The sequence below is a fragment of the Lotus japonicus genome, chromosome 1, assembly GCF_012489685.1.
Source record: "Lotus japonicus ecotype B-129 chromosome 1, LjGifu_v1.2".
Taxonomy (NCBI): domain Eukaryota; kingdom Viridiplantae; phylum Streptophyta; class Magnoliopsida; order Fabales; family Fabaceae; genus Lotus; species Lotus japonicus.
In genome coordinates this window covers 136,322,216-136,338,347 of record NC_080041.1, presented here as the reverse complement: position 1 = coordinate 136,338,347, position 16,132 = coordinate 136,322,216, and the positions used below count along the sequence as shown (strand labels likewise).

At 36.6% G+C, this 16,132-nt stretch overlaps 3 protein-coding genes across 3 annotated transcripts; 2 read left to right on the top strand and 1 right to left on the bottom strand.

Moving 5' to 3' along the window:
• The first annotated feature begins 1,652 nt into the window (after positions 1-1,652).
• On the top strand, positions 1,653-2,420 carry LOC130727337 (uncharacterized). The gene has a single exon (XM_057578444.1). It carries the CDS (start codon positions 1,653-1,655, stop codon positions 2,418-2,420), a length of 768 nt encoding a protein of 255 aa, XP_057434427.1.
• Positions 2,421-9,574: 7,154 nt separating this feature from the next.
• LOC130727336 (uncharacterized) lies at positions 9,575-10,915 on the top strand. Its single transcript, XM_057578443.1, has one exon. It carries the CDS (start codon positions 9,575-9,577, stop codon positions 10,913-10,915), a length of 1,341 nt encoding a protein of 446 aa, XP_057434426.1.
• Positions 10,916-12,608: 1,693 nt separating this feature from the next.
• LOC130732761 (putative anthocyanidin reductase) lies at positions 12,609-15,922 on the bottom strand. The gene is made up of 5 exons (XM_057584753.1): positions 15,792-15,922; positions 15,381-15,547; positions 14,060-14,263; positions 13,239-13,624; positions 12,609-13,098 (listed from the first exon to the last, which is right to left on the bottom strand). The coding sequence occupies exons 1-5, from the start codon at positions 15,913-15,915 to the stop codon at positions 12,963-12,965; spliced, it is 1,017 nt and encodes a 338-aa protein (XP_057440736.1). The 5' UTR covers positions 15,916-15,922; the 3' UTR covers positions 12,609-12,962.
• Positions 15,923-16,132: the final 210 nt, after the last annotated feature.

The following is a 16,132-nucleotide window of genomic DNA, read 5'->3' as shown; positions in this document are numbered from 1 at the left end:
AATTAATATATATGCGGAATTTTTTTTAAATAAAAATGTATTTTTTTATTAAAATAAATATTAGATATTAATTTTGTTAAAATAACCGCCACACAAACCCACTAACACATATTCGACCAAATAACCACCACTCCACTAACCCTACAACTTAAATTCTATGTGAATTCTATTTTTTTTAATAAAATTTATTTTTAAACAAAATAAATGGTGTATTTTAATTTTGTTAAAATAAACACCCCACTAACTAGCAACACACATTTTGGACTAAATAACTGTCACCCAATAACCACACACCTCTCTTCCCCTGGTGATATTCATCCCACCACGTTGAATATAATGTTTCACTATAGATCCCATGAAACACTACCAAAATCATTGATAAAAAAAATTCGTTTAGAATATTAAGTTAAAACACTATTAAATTTTTAATAAAAATAGAATAATCACCCCACTAACCCACAACACACATTTTTAACCAAATAACCACCTTCCCACTAATCTCACAACTTAATATTCTATTAGAATATTTTTAATCAATAATAAATATGATTCCTCATTTTTTTTCTTAAAAAAAATACACCAGACTCTGACAACACATTTTTTCAACAATTACAACTTTGTATTGCACAATTTTATTTTGTTATCTATATTTTTTAACATATTTGCTATGTCACTTGATATTTTTCTTTGTACATTCCTTCAGTTACCGATCTCATAAGAGAATTTATGTTTCATTACTAATAACATGCATATAATTCTAGGTTTTGAATAGAGGATGATGCTCTCATGAACCTCTGCTTAATTAAAATTGAGAAACTTCTCCACTGCAATGGGAGGTCACTTAAAGAATTTCCATGTATGCCATATCCCAGATTTTCTAAAACTCTACAATTTGAAAACAAGTTTGTTGCTGACGAGTTGAATTACAGTAAACAAGAAATGCGCGATACACATGAAGCACTGTTAAAGTCTTTGACTGCTGAGCAATCTAAAGTGTATAAACAAATAATGAGTTCAGTTTTGTCCGACGATGGAGGGTTTTATTTTCTATATGGATTTGGAGGTTCGGGGAAAACATTTGTGTGGAATACATTGTCTTCAGGTTTAAGATCACAAGGACTCATTGTTTTGAACGTGGCATCAAGTGGTATTGCTTCTTTGTTGTTGCCTGGAGGAAGGACTGCTCATTCAAGGTTTTCTATTCATATATCAATTAATGATATATCAACCTGTAATATCAAGCAAGGATCTCAAAAGGCTGAATTACTTCAAAAGGCAAGTTCGATCATATGGGATGAAGCACCAATGTTGAACAAACATTGTTTTGAAGCATTAGATAAAACTTTGAATGACCTCATGAAAACCCGTTGAATTTTGGTTATGATAAACCATTCAGTGGTAAAGTTGTGGTCTTGGGAGGTAATTTTAGGCAAATTCCTCCCGTTGTCCCAAAAGGTAGTCGAGCAGATATTATTGAATCTTCAATCAATTCTTCATACTTATGGAACTCATGCAAAGTATTGAAATTGACCAAAAACATGAGATTATAAAATTCTGCATCATCATCAACCAATGAAGAAACCAGGGAGTTTGCAGAATGGATTCTACAAGTTGGAGATGGTACGGTGAACACAATTGATGATGCTCAAACAATGATAGAAATACCTCCAGATTTGTTGATAGAAAAATCAGATGATCCTATACTTAGCTTGGTGAATTTTGCTTATCCTAAAATGATTAACAACATGAAAAATCATTCATTCTTTGAAGAAAGAGCAATTTTGGCACCAACCATTGAGAGTGTTGAGCATGTCAATAATTTCATGTCTTCTATGGTTCCTGGTGATGAGAAGGAATATTTGAGCTTTGACATTACATGCAAGTCTGATGAGGACACAGAGATAGAAGGAGATTGGTTCACTTATGAGTTCTTGAATGAAGTCAAATGTTCAAGAATTCCAAACCACAAACTTAATTTGAAGGTTGGAATTCCAATTATGCTTCTTCGGAATATAGACCAGTCTATTGGTTTATGTAACAGAACCCGCTTGATAGTAACAGATTTGACCAAAAATGTCATTGCAGCATCAATTCTAATAGGTAAAAAAATGGGAGAAAATTTTTTAATCCCTCGAATGAACTTAATACCATCTGACCCTGGTTTGTCGTTCAAATTCTCAAGACGACAATTTCCTGTCACATTATGCATTTCAATGACTATAAACAAGAGTCAAGGTCAATCATTATCTCATGTTGGCTTATATCTGCCTAGACCAGTTTTCACTCATGGTAAGCTCTATGTTGCTCTCTCAAGAGTGAAGTCAAGAAAAGGGCTGAAATTATTGATTTTAGATGATGAAGGAAACCTCTCAAACGCAACAAAGAATGTTGTATACCAAGAAGTGTTTGACAACATCTAAAAGGCTCGTTTTCTAATGATCTAAGTTTTTTTCAATAACATTATGAATTTGATCTTAAAATTAGTTATTATTTTGTAACAGAAAAGTCAAAAATCAATCTTTACACGTTCATCCTTTTACATAGTGGAACCAACATTTAATATAAATTAACTAAAAAATTTGTATTCAAAGTAGTCAATGTTATAATTGAAAGAAATTATTTTATTTTAATGCCCATTGAAACTAACTTTTGTTTATTACTATGTAAATCTAATCTAATCTACACAAATCTATGTATTTGCAGCTTCATGGTTTGAGGAGACTTGGATTCCCTAGATAGTCAACTTTGAAGATTTCTATCAAGACATTCATATTAGACTAATCTATATATGTTAAATAGTAGCTGACTCCAATACTATATCATTCGTTAATTGATGTCGTTTGTTTCTCTATCTGTACTTCAATCTTCAATTTACAACATTTTTATCATCGTTGTATTTCAATCACAAAAGTCATATCTTTGTTTTTCATGAAACTATTTTTTCTTTTATATCAATAATGATAGGTAAAATCGGAAAATAAAAATCCGCCGTGCAACGCACGGGTGAAACACACTAGTTATCTTCATCTTTCAAAAAAAAAACTAATAATTTTGATGTAGTAATATTTAATAGTAATAAGTAAAATTGATTTGACTTTTACATTAATAATACTATGAACTGATTTCAAAAAAAAAATACTATGATTAGTTACTAAACATTTATTATATTTATTAGGAGTGTAATCAAGTTGTGTTGGGTCGGATTTGGTGTTTATAATAGTAGTACAGTAGTAAGAATAATAATAACATTTTTTTGAAAATCAGAATAATAATAAAAATAATTAAAAGTAAAATTGACTTGACCTTCAAATTAATAATATTACTAATTACTATTTATTAGCAATTTTTATATTATTTACTATATTGATTAATAATTGTTAAAAAATTAAATTTATCATATTTAATATTATAAATTTAAGTTATTAATCACAAATTCAGGAAATATTTCAATATTGTTTTTGAAACTAATAATTGATGTAGTATTTATATTAAGAAGTAAAATTGACTTAACTTTTGCATTAATAATACTATGGATTAGTTATTAATAATTTGTTATATTTATTAGGAGTTAATGAGGTCGTGGGTCGGATTTGGTGTTTATTAGTCTGAGCCAATAAAAATATCCTCAAATTAGGTTTGTTTGATTTTCCCAATTTTTTTGCCTAATTTGGACTCGAACCGAACCAACCCGATGTTGAGTAGGTTGGTCGGATTGGGTGATTAATTAATTTTGAATAAAATAATATATTTGAACCCAAACCGAACTAACCCGATGTTGAGTACTAAATTTGAAAAGAAAAATCAAAGAAGAACATGATAAATCAGACGAAATCAGAAACAACACAAAATTAGCTTGGTGGAGGTCACATATATACAATGGCAATGACAGCAAAGTGAGAGAGAATTGTTTTTAGCTAGAGTTTTGTTATGAGAGAGTGACGGTGGGAATAAAAAGCAACCAAAACATAAATGATAGGCTTAAATATGTTGGAAGTCCCTCTAAAATAGGGGTGCTTTGGTTAAGGTCCCTACAAATTTTTTTGGGTGGAATAAGCCCCTAATGTGAAAATAATATATGGTGATAAGCCCCTGCCGTGAGGTTCCGTTTAATTTCTGATGATTCTGTAAACGGCGTTGGCGTGGATTATATTTTGTGAAAATTATTCAATTAAAGAGGGTGCCACGTAAGTAAATGAGGGATCAAAAAATAAAAATAAAATGAAAATCCAAAGTAAAAAACACAAGTATGTTTGGGAATTTTACTTGAGTTTTTTACTTGGGTTTTTATTTTTTCAACCCTAATTTACTTACGTGGCACCCTCTTTAATTGAATAATTTTCACAAAATATAATCCACGTCAGCGTCGTTTGCAGAATCATGAGAAATTAAACGGAACCTCACGGCAGGGGTTTATCACTATATATTATTTTCACATTAGGGGCTTATTCCACCCAAAAAAAATTGTAGGGGCCTTAACCAAAAGACCCCTATTTTAGAGGGACCTCCAACATATTTAAGCCTAAATGATAAGTGTAGAAAGAGACTCATTCATTATTTCTAATATTATTGAATTATGTTATTTAGGTTGATCGGGTTTGTCTGTTAGCTTAGGTCTCTCTGTAGATTGTAGGTGATACTTTTTCATTTTCCATGAATGAGTATTAATTTTAAGTAATATATATTGATATACTTAAGTAAAAATGATTTGACTTTTATTTATTAAAATGTGGCAACACAATAATTTTTATTTTATTATATTTTTATGATTAAAAAATAGTTCAATGTTTACTTAATATTTAAAAACTATGTAAAAAAGGCCCGTGCAATAGGTATTATAATTTATAACTACTTTATAATAATAATTGAAAGTAAATGGTTTGTGTTGCAGAGGATATTATAGACAATAAAGTTTTTTCCGACTTAAAAACACAAGTCCACCATGATACTTATGAAGGAAAAAAGAGAAACGAGGATGTGATATAAATAGAAGTCAAAGATCAAAAGAGAAAGAGAGTATAAATGAAATGGAAAAAGAGATTTTTTTTTGGTAAGCTAGAGTAATGTGTGAATGAATCATAACTCACGCAAATGCACACATAGAAATGTGCAACAAGGCAGGTTCAAAGATCAAATGAAGAACCAACAATAATTGAGGTGAACAAGAAACTCCCAGCAAAAGTAAAAAAGGGGTTGGGGGTTAGCTATAGTGTGACCCACCCTATTAATTAGCATCCCTATACACTGACTAAAAGAAACAAAAGAAAACAAAGGAATAAGACTCCTGGCATAGCTAAATTTTTTTTTTCCTCACGTTTCCTCCCTCTCCTAGGGTTTCAGGGTGTAGGCGGCGTGTAGTGCTTTTGGTCCGGTGGTTCAACGGAGCTTGGCCATGTTGATCAACGTGTTGCTACTCCGTTGTGTCGTGCTGTCCTTGTTTCGCCTTTGGGCTGTAGCTTTGAGAATTTGTTTTTCGGGGTTCCTAAATATTGAGTCATTGCGGTGTCCTGACGGAGATGATGAAGATGGGAGTACCCGCACTGGGGATCCTCCCATCGTGGTTTTCGACGAGGAGGACGTATAGGAGGCTATTGCTGACTTTGATAATAGCCTGGTGGGGAAAATTCTAATAGAGAAACCAATACATAGAGCCTTGCTTCAGAGTGCTCTTAGCAATATCTGGTGCAATCCGATGGGTTTCCGCCTTGAAGAGGTTAGTGAGAAGGTCTTCATTATCCGACTTGCAGAGGAGAAGGATGTAAGGCGTATTCTTCAAGGGAGCCCTTGGGTTTTTCGGAACTCTTGGTTGCTGATTCAGCCATGCAATAGGCATCTGGAACCGACAGAGATGGTGTTTAAACATGTGAATGTTTGGGTGCAATTCTGGGGACTGCCTATGCACTGTAAAACTAGTAGGATGGGCTCCAAAATGGGGGCGACTATTGGGGAAGTGTTGGATGCTGATCTTTTTGAATTACCAGATCGCAAGGTTGTGGTGAAAGCACTGGTTGAGATGGATGTGACAAAACCGCTCATGGAGGGAGTGACTAGTGGTAGTCAAAAAGATTGGTTGTTTTGGGTAGAGTTCAAGTATGAGAAGCTCCCACAATTTTGCTACTTTTGTGGAATGCTTGGCCATGGGGATAATTTATGTGCGCAGGCTTTATTGGCGGAACGTGATGATAGTATCAAGTCCAGGAATCTTATCCCTAGCTTGCGGTCTCAGATTGTGGGAAGGAGAATGTCAGGTCCATCTAAGCATCAGAAATCCTCTGGTAGCACTCCACAGTGTGGTGGGGTCAAACGGGTTTTTGATCCGAAAATTCTGAAGAGGTTTGAAAAGCTTTCAGTAAGACAGGTGGAGACAACAGGCTGGGAAAGATTGGGTCAGATGTAGGGTCAGAAGGGGGAGGCACAAAAGACAAGGAGTTGACTGCGTCAAGTGCACTATTATGAATAGTGCACTTGACGCAGTCAACTCTTTGGACCTGTAACAGCAGGATCACTTACTATATTAATAAAAGTAATGATGCGTCAAGTGCACTATTTTTAAACAAACATAACAGCAGCACCTCGGGATTGGTGAAAGTCAGCACTGATTGACCTACCTTTATTGGCGACACATGAAAAAAATGTCTTTTCCAAAAAAGCTCTTGGACCTAGTGGCGGTGAAGGGGAACCCAAAGCTGATTTGGAAACTCGTAAGGAAAATATAGTAAGTGATCCTGCTAATACGGGGTCTGGGGGCGATAAAACCATAGTTCCCACTGTACACCCGGAGATTATTTCCACCCCAAAAGTGAAAGGAGGGGGCGGTGGAACAGAAATGGTTGGCCGGAGGGGAGATGGAAGCTGGTAGTATGGGTTACTGGTGAAGCTACCAAAGCTGAGCCATCCTTTTTATTTTAATACATCGGCCGTGCTGGAGGACCAGCACCGCCGGGACCAATGAAAATACTCAGCTGGAACTGTCGTGGGCTTGGGAACCCATTGGCGGTGCGAGCCCTTACAAAGCTCGTTAAAGATGAAGATCTTGATGTTGTTTTCCTCATGGAAACGAAGAGAACGACTTTTGAGATGGAGACGGTAAAGAAACGACTCAAACTGGGCAACATGGTTGAAAGGGATTATGATGGAAGGGGGGCAGAGCTGGTGGTTTGCCGTTGCTATGGAAAGACGGTATGGATTTGGAACTCATAAATTGGTCTTTGAATCATATTAGTATGGTTTGGAGGCCGCTAGGGGAGGAGGAAGTGGTGGTCACGGGGTTTTATGGTCAGCCAGAAGCACGGAGGAGGGAAGAATCATGGGAGCTGTTGAGAGTTATTAGTCAGGATGTGCACAGTAGGAACTGGGTTTGTTTCGAGGAGAAGAGAGGGGGCGTAGAGCGAACATTTACCCATCTAGAACCTTTTCGCCAATGCATTACAGATTGTGCTTTGGTTGATGTGGGTTTCACAGGACACCCCTTTACATGGACTAATGGGAGAAATGATGAGCATAATATTCAAGCATGTTTGGATAAATGTCTCGCGAATGATGGTTTTTTGCGATACTGGGAGGGGACTTCCGTTCAGCATGGTTTTCAGTTTTTATCTGACCATGCCCCTCTTTGCATTTCTATCCATCGCTCTCGGGCAGAAAACCGTAAGAAGAAACGGAAGAGACCCTTATGGATGAATGAGCACTTATATGAAGATTTGGAGTTAGAAGAGAATATTTCGTGGGCTTGGAGAGGAAGGGGCCAGGGGTGTATCTCAAAAATTAAAGTTGTCTAGGAGTGTATAAAGGGACATGAAACAGTGAATGGACGACTGGGTCTGCAAATCAAAGACACAGTTGAGAAGTTAAAGAAGGCTCAACGATGGGAACAAACAGCCCTAAATGTGGAGCGAAGAAAGAAGTTAGAGAAGGATTATGCTAGTCTCTTGGAACAAGAAGAGGTTTATTGGAGACAAAGATCGCGGGTTGTGTGGTTAAGGGACAACGATAAAAACACCAAATTCTTCCATGAAAAAGCCAATCAGCGCCAAAAGGTAAACAAGCTAAAAAAGATCAAGGACGATGCTGGAAATTAGGTGTATGGGGAGGAAGGAATTGGGAAGATTATGCAGCAATATTTTCAGTAGTTATTTCAGACCTCTTCACTTTCTGGTATTGCTGCAGCTTGTACTGCCATTACGCGTCAGCTCAAGGATGCGGAGGTGGCTTTACTTGGGGAGTCTTTTGTGGGTGAGGAGGTAAAGCAAGCTTTATTTATGATGCATCCCACTAAATCCCCAGGTCCAGATGGTTTTCATGCTGGCTTTTATCAGAGGTATTGGAATATTGTAGGGAATTTAGACCAATAAGCTTATGTAACGTGGTGATGAAGGTGGTGACTAAATGTATAGCAAATAGAGTTAAATTGTTTCTGGACACAGTGGTTGGGGAACAGCAGAGTGCCTTTATCCCGAGTAGACAAATTACAGATAATGCCTTGGCAGGTTTTGAGGTTTTACACTATATGAAGGGGAAGGGAGGAAAGCATGGGTATATGGCGTTGAAGCTTGACATGTCGAAGGCATATGACCGGGTGGAGTGGGAGTTCCTCAGGATGGTACTTTCTACCATGAGGTTTCCTAATTCTATGACTGATTTGATTATGAGATGTGTGACCTCAGTATCTTATGGTATCTTGGTTAATGGGGAACCTTCCCCTTGGTTTCAGCCACAGAGGGGGTTGAGGCAAGGAGACCCCTTGTCACCATACTTATTTATCTTGTGTGTGGAGGTCTTTTCAGGGTTACTGTTAAAGCAAGTGGAAGCTGGGAGAGTTCATGGTGTCACGGTGGCTAGGGGAGCTCCATCTATTAGTCATCTGTTCTTTGCTGACGATAGCTTGATTTTCTCTCGGTCTACTATGGAGGAGGCCACTTGTGTTCTAGGAGCAATAAGAGCGTATGAGAGGGCTTTAGGACAACTGGTGAACCTAGATAAGTCAGAGGTTATGTTCAGCCAAAATGTGCATGGAGACAGGAAAACTATGATCCGTGATTGGATGGGTGTTAAGGCTGTAGAATCTCATGAGAAGTATGTAGGGCTACCAACTATTATTGGTCGCTCCAAGAAGCAAGTTTTTGAGCGGGTCCAGGACAGAGTGTGGAAGAAGCTAAAAGGTTGGAAGGAACAAATGTTATCTAGAGCAGGAAAGGAAGTCTTATTGAAATCAGTAGCTCAAGCCACCCCAACCTATGTGATGAGTTGCTTTAAGCTCCCCACTGGAGTGTGTAGGAAGGTGGAGTCCATGTGTGCCAAGTTTTGGTGGGGTCAACGAGGGGAGGAAAGGAAGATTCATTGGAATAGCTAGAAAACCCTATGCAAGCCTAAGTCGCATGGAGGTCTAGGATTCCGTGATTTGGAGGAATTTAATACGGCTTTGCTGGGCAAACAAGTGTGGAGGCTGCTGTCTAATCCATCCTCTCTTTTAGCAAGACTATGGAAAGCTAAGTACCACCCACGTACTACCTTACTCGAGGCCAATTTAGAACATTGTCCAAGCTATGCATGGCGCAGTGTATGGGGAGCACGGGAGAAGATGGTGGAAGGAATTAAATGGCGGGTTGGAAATGGTAGAGACATTCGGATATGGGGTACAACTTGGATTGCAGGATCATCTTCAGGACGGGTTTTGACAGCGAACCAAGAGCAACAGGGTCTGATGGTTGTGGCAGATTTAATGATTGAGGATCCCCAACGACGCTGGAATGAGCAGCTGATTAAGGCTACTTTTGTAGACTCAGAAGCCCAGGCTATCATGAATACTCCACTAAGCTGGTCAGGGTTGCGGGACAAATTGATGTGGAGATGGTGTCCAAATGGTTTTTTCACTGTAAAGTCCTTCTACAAGCAATTGCAGCTGGAAAGCTTGACGAGTGAGCCTGGTACATCGGTGTCCTATCCTTGGAAGAAGATATGGAAATTGCAGGTTTCGAACAAGGTTATATACTTCATGTACAGAGCAGTGAATAATACTCTCCCATGCAAGCGTAACTTGGTCCGGCGTGGTGTTATGTTACATGATGGTTGTGTTTCCTGCGATGCTATGTTGCCAGAATCATTAGACCATATTTTTCTGCACTATGAGTGGGTTCAGAGAGTATGGTTTGCAGCTTTCAACCTGCGGTCCAGCGCCATCCCTTCTTTTCGCCTGTGGATATCTGAAATGCTGTTAGGGGAAAATACAGACCTAGTACAACAGATAGTGATGCTGATATGGGCAATATGGAAACGCCGGAATGATTTAACCTTCAAGGACAAGGGTGTGGAGATTACAGATTTGATTAGCATGGCAAACACGTTTTTGGCAGATTGGTTAACCGTGGCAAATACCGGACAGCAAGGGCATGGAAACCACCAAGACTCAAGACCGTGCGATAGGGAGGAAGGTTGGAAAAGGCCAGAGGATGGAATGCTAAAGATGAATGTTGATGAGGGGTGGTCTGGAGTGGCTGGGCAAGGGCTGGGCATGGTAATCAGGGATCATCATGGGGAGTGCATGTTTGCTGCCACCAATTTCCTTCGTACACGGCTAGACCCTTTGGTAGCGGAAGCCACAGCGATTAGGTGGGCAATGGGTGAAGCTCTAAAGCTGGACATCAACTCAATAGTGCTAGAGACGGATTCCATGGAATTTTATTCTTGTTTCTGGAATAAAAAACAGAACCTGTTATTGGATACTCTCTTGCTGGATTGCACAAATATGGCCTCTCAATTTAGTTCATTTAATTTAGTTCATGTAAAGAGAGAGGGCAATAAGGTAGCACACTTGCTAGCTAGTTTAGCAGTAGATTTTCCCAACAAGTGTTGGTGGGATAACTTTCCCTCAGCTGTTAACTCGGCTCTATTAGCGGATGTATTTTCTGTTGTTGCTTATTAAATAGACATACTTTCCATAAAAAAAAAGACTCCTGACATAGCTCCAGATAGGTTATAAAGAACATGGGCCTCCACCGAAAAATGCCTAAAAGAAAAAAAAGATCAGGCCCAAAAACTAGGGAAAAGTTCTAGAACCATTGATCCCCACTTGAGGCAGCAGAATATTTCCAGACCAGATTCTTCTCCATTCTTCTCCCCTAGCACCATAACTCCCCCATAAAAATAGCTATTCTTGGTTCATTAATTCCATTATTAACAACCTTTCCATAAAAGAAGTAAAAAACAACCTTTTCCAATTTTGAATTAGTCAAGAGATAACGCCAATAGAAGCAGAAAGAAGTGCCTAGTAGTACGTAAGTGATCCTATTTTTATGTACTATCTTTTAAATTTAGATGCTTGCTAAAATACTATAAATACCTTGTCAAGCAACACTATTAAAACTCACCTCCAACATCAACTCACACCAAGAATTTCATTGAATTATAGATGCTCAAGGTTCAACGGCCACCACATATTAGGAGAAAGAAGCAACCGAAACTCTGATTTTCATAAGATTTTTGGTTGATTCTCCTAATATTGGTGGCATTCGAACCTTTTTAAGTATCTTTGTTCATAACTCATCATTTAATTTAATAACAGTTTTTTATACTTTCCAATAATTGTTAGATGTAATTGCTTATTGTTTGTTATGTTCTTGCTTAAAGTATCTTCCTTAAATTGTTACTAAGTAAAGCATTTACCTAGTCTAATGTTATTACATTTTATTAGGAGTCATTGATTATAACACTTTAAATGAAGCATGAGTTACAATTGTAATCGTTTCAATAAACCAATCAAGCTAAATTACAACAGTCAATTAATTGTAGTTGATTATATTTCAATTCAATTAAATAAGTTTTTGTGCATATTAGTGAATAAGGCTGACAATTAAGCATTATAGTTCCCAGGTCCCAGGTCCCTATAGCCGAGAAGCAATCCGATGTCGAGACCGATGCCGATGTCGATCGCTCAACGCCTTGAAGCTTGAGATGCATGTCCTCCATTGAGCACTCCCTCCAGACCCTCCTCTCCGTCGTCGGCCCCAGAGAAAGTTTTCGCCACACCGTGTGTGAATGAATCATAACTCACGCAAATGCACACATAGAAATGTGCAACAAGGCAGGTTCAAAGATCAGATGAAGAACCAACAATAACTGAGGTGAACAAGAAACTCCCAGCAAAAGTAAAAAAGGGGTTGGGGGAAAATCAAGTTTACAATGATGAAAAGAATCAACTACCAATACAGAAGAAAATCCATAAACCCCAGCAATTTTCATGTTTAAAGCAGAAGCAGAGGTTGAAGACAAAACAGAGGAATTGCAAACCGAGGATATATATTAGTTAGTTAGAGAGTAAGAGCAGTATAGGAAATGAAGGGTAATCATATGTAATGCTAGTTTGGAGAGTTTTCCTACCTAGGATGTAAAAAATATATTAGCTATATAGCATATTTGAATTAGCAATTCACATAAGCTTCGGTCCTAATTGATTTTGTCTTTAGAATCAATTATAGAAAGAATTTCCAAACATTCACATAGTTTGCTTCTTCATTTTCTCGCTTCATTTGTAATTGATTCAAATGTCTTGTTTTGGCTCAAGCAGGGATAGAGTTTGTGAAACAGCATAGATTTTGACCTCATAGTTGTCTTGAATTATGATCAAACACCAAACAGAAAAAAAAAAATGAACAGATGAGGTTTGAACATTGTACCTAGGAGTCTTCATCTTACTCTTTCCCTTTTACTCTTTCCTTTTGATCGACTATGCTAGAAATTATAACATTCCCAAACAAAATCCCACACTTCATAATCTCATCTTGCTGAAGCACAAGAACCCTTCAGCAGACATAATTAGACCAGCATCCATTAACAAAAATCAAGGTTCAATTTTCAAACAAACAAGAATAAGGTGAAGTTATGATCGCATAGCTAAGAGATCATACTAGATAATGTTTGTGATACTGTTTCAGAATTGACATCACAAACTTTATAAATATCAACAGTAAAGATTAGAGATCGCCAATCCTTCTTGCGCTTCTGATACAATCATCTAATATCATCTTGAGGTCATAGTTATAGACAAACCCTTTGTCTGTGAGCTTTGTTGAGGCCCATTTGATTGCTCGTTTTGGCCCTTCCAAATACCTGAAACAAAATTCCAAATGCATGCATATAAGATCTTAGACATTAGCAATTGAATAGTAAAATTATCAATTTTTGACAAAACAAATGCAAAAAAAAAAACATATTATATGTGCCTGCACAGAAGGTAACTAGTAACTTACTTGTCTTTCAAATGAAATTCTGGATAGTGTTGAGAATAGCAATTGGCAATATCTGCAGATGATACATATGAGCTTGCAACCAAGAATCTTCCATTGATGGATGGATTCTCCCCGCAGAAGATATGGGCTTCACAGACATCATCAATGTGGGCCACAGGAATTTTTCCAATCAAATCCTCTAGGAACTTCAGAGACTGGTACATGGCTTCATTGTCTTTCACCTGAGAGATAAGCACAGCAACACTCGCGGGTGTGTAATTCAGAAAAACCTCCCCTCCAAACAAGCCACAAGCCAGGCTCACTACCTCAAGTGCTCCACTGCCATTTTCATTCTTTCCATAACTTAATATCTCTCTCTCAGCCAATGTCTTCGAATCAGTGTAGTCCTGAAAATTTATTAATTATGATCAGAACCGGTCCACATTAAAAACGGCCCCCCACACATGAACCTTTGTTTTTACTGTAATGTTTTTATTTTTCTGACCCCTAAAATTAATTTGCAGAGAAACTATATTAATTAATTTGTAAACCAGACTTTTACTGATTCATGGTAGACAAAGTTGAATAAGTGTATGAATGAAATATATATAATAATAAAATAGAGCCACTTTGAGGCTCCTTTCATAATGCATGGAATGGAGCCATGCGAAGAAGTTCCATAAGTTACTATGAAGAAAACTTCAAACTCATATTGGTTATGGGTTGAGAATGGGAGTCGAACTCTATGAGATGGAACGTGCCGTTGTTTCTCAATTTGATTTAAATTCTCTTTAATTTTTTCCTTCATAGGATAAAATAATCAATTGTAAAACTCTTCTTACCTTATGAAGGGCGCCAGTATCAAGATGGAGAGGAGTCCAACAAGTTTCATCAATGAAATCTTTAAACCCAGTTCCATCATCTTTCAATGGAGAAGACGCAACCACCGAAGCAGTGTAAATCAATCGTCTCACTGTGCCTGATTTTATACAGCTCATCGCAATACTTTTAACTCCGGCTATTGCTGCTTCACTCATGCTCTTAAGCTGCTACAAATTAAATAATAGTAATTCGTAAATATTTACATAATCACTTCACCCTACTTAGCTTGAATCATAATCAAATATCCACTTGGAAATTCTTCTTAAGAATAATAAGAAATAAAAATAAACAAATCTCTCATATTAAAAAATGAATAGTTTATAAGTAAAAAAAAATTCCTAATGCTTTGAGTATAAAATATGGTGTCCTTTTTTTAATGTCTTATAAATGATAGACCATCAGCTAGTTTCTGGATTGAATAGGTCTTCCTAGCTAGTTCTAATAGCTATACTCATTTTAATACTTTTTTTTCAACACTCATCATGATTGATTAAATTTCATGTAGAATCGGTATAAAAAAAATGAATTCATGTAGAATCCACTATAAAGATGTTTTTTTATTTGATTTTTAAACGATCAAAATAAAAAAAAAAAAGATTTTGTTGTTGATAATAATATTTTATAAGCGAGTTCTTCAAGAATTAATTTGGTTTAATTAATAATAAAGTAGAAAAAACAATGCAAGTGAATCACTTTTATAGTTCCTTACAACTTTTTTTTTGTTGTAAACCCATTCTTGTGAAATTAGCTCTTTTCATTGAATTTTCTCAAACCACAAAACTCGAACCTAAGATATTCCTTAAATAGAGAATTAACATATACTACCACTCAAACCAATTGATTCTTGCATTTAGATATACACTTAATGCAAAAGATTTTTTTTCTTAGAATTTATTTTGTTTGAAGCCAAAGAGGCAGTTGGTGCAGACTAGAAAGTATCACTCATATTGACAATTTTGTTTGCTCTCATGTTTTAATAAAATCGGTTTAACTTCAAAAATAATTAATCTTATCTCATAATTGATTTTAATTTTAGAATATATTGCTGAAGATATATTTTTGTCTCTGACCAAAAAATTCCATTTTTATGGATGAGAATTGAATTTTCAACCTTATAATTAAGGGACGAAATGAGCTACCACCATGTTATATCTTGTGGTTGCTCACTAAAAATGTTTTGGGTGCTTAGCTCACTAAAAGAAATAGTTATTAAAATTTCTAGCTCAAGCCAAAATGAAAGAAAAAATGAGCATCATACATTAATCGGTAAAATTAATCAACCTGTGAATTGGTTTGATGTTGTAAGGGAGTAGCGACGTGAAAGACAAATTCACAGTCTTGAATTGCAGGCTCAAACTCATCTGGTTTGTATATGTCTCCTTCAAATAACACCAATCTGGACTCTGCATGAGGAAAGCTTCTAAGAAGGCCTACCTTTGACTCGTCCTCTGGAATCAAAATATACACCTTTAAAAAAGTAGACATTGCTTTGGCTTAATTAAGGGTTGGTATAGCTAGATAGATACATTGAATTTTTTTTTGTTACAAGCTATAGCTAGATGCATGCATTGGATTTGTATATATATGAAAAAAAATTCATTTTAAATAGTGGAACTCGAATGAATTTGAAAGTAAAAAGAAATTAAAGATGCAAATGCAATGGAAGGTAGAGAGATAGAAGAAATATAATACTTAAGTTTCTTAGGGTGGAATGGACAATGTAGCCCTTTTCCAAAAGCCTTTTGACAAGGTAGGAGCCAAGATAACCACCACCACCTGTGACGCATACCTTGGCCTTGCACTTCTCCTCCTCCATTCTCGATTGATCTGAAAATGAAACAGTATTGTCTATCATATATATCTTATCATGAACTAATACGATGATGATACTGTAGTAACTGTACCTTCGAATTTAAAGTAGTGGCTGAAGCTGAGCTGAAATACACGGCAACATATATATATATATGTATACCTCACCCTTACGGCCTTAGACTATCTACAATGGTTTCAACATTCAACACCCTCAACACCCC

What these genes read in the sequence shown, in the direction of transcription:
- LOC130727337 (XM_057578444.1), top strand. Translation starts at nt 1,653, where the DNA reads ATGATAGAAATACCTCCAGATTTGTTGATAGAAAAATCAGATGATCCT.
- LOC130727336 (XM_057578443.1), top strand. Translation starts at nt 9,575, where the DNA reads ATGGTGGAAGGAATTAAATGGCGGGTTGGAAATGGTAGAGACATTCGG.
- LOC130732761 (XM_057584753.1), bottom strand. Translation starts at nt 15,915, where the DNA reads ATGGAGGAGGAGAAGTGCAAGGCCAAGGTATGCGTCACAGGTGGTGGT. An exon ending in ATACTGGCGCCCTTCATAAG is followed by an intron (nt 13,625 to 14,059) that starts GTAAGAAGAGTT and finishes ATAAATTTTCAG; the next exon opens with GACTACACTGATTCGAAGAC. An exon ending in GAATTTCATTTGAAAGACAA is followed by an intron (nt 13,099 to 13,238) that starts GTAAGTTACTAG and finishes ATTTTGTTTCAG; the next exon opens with GTATTTGGAAGGGCCAAAAC.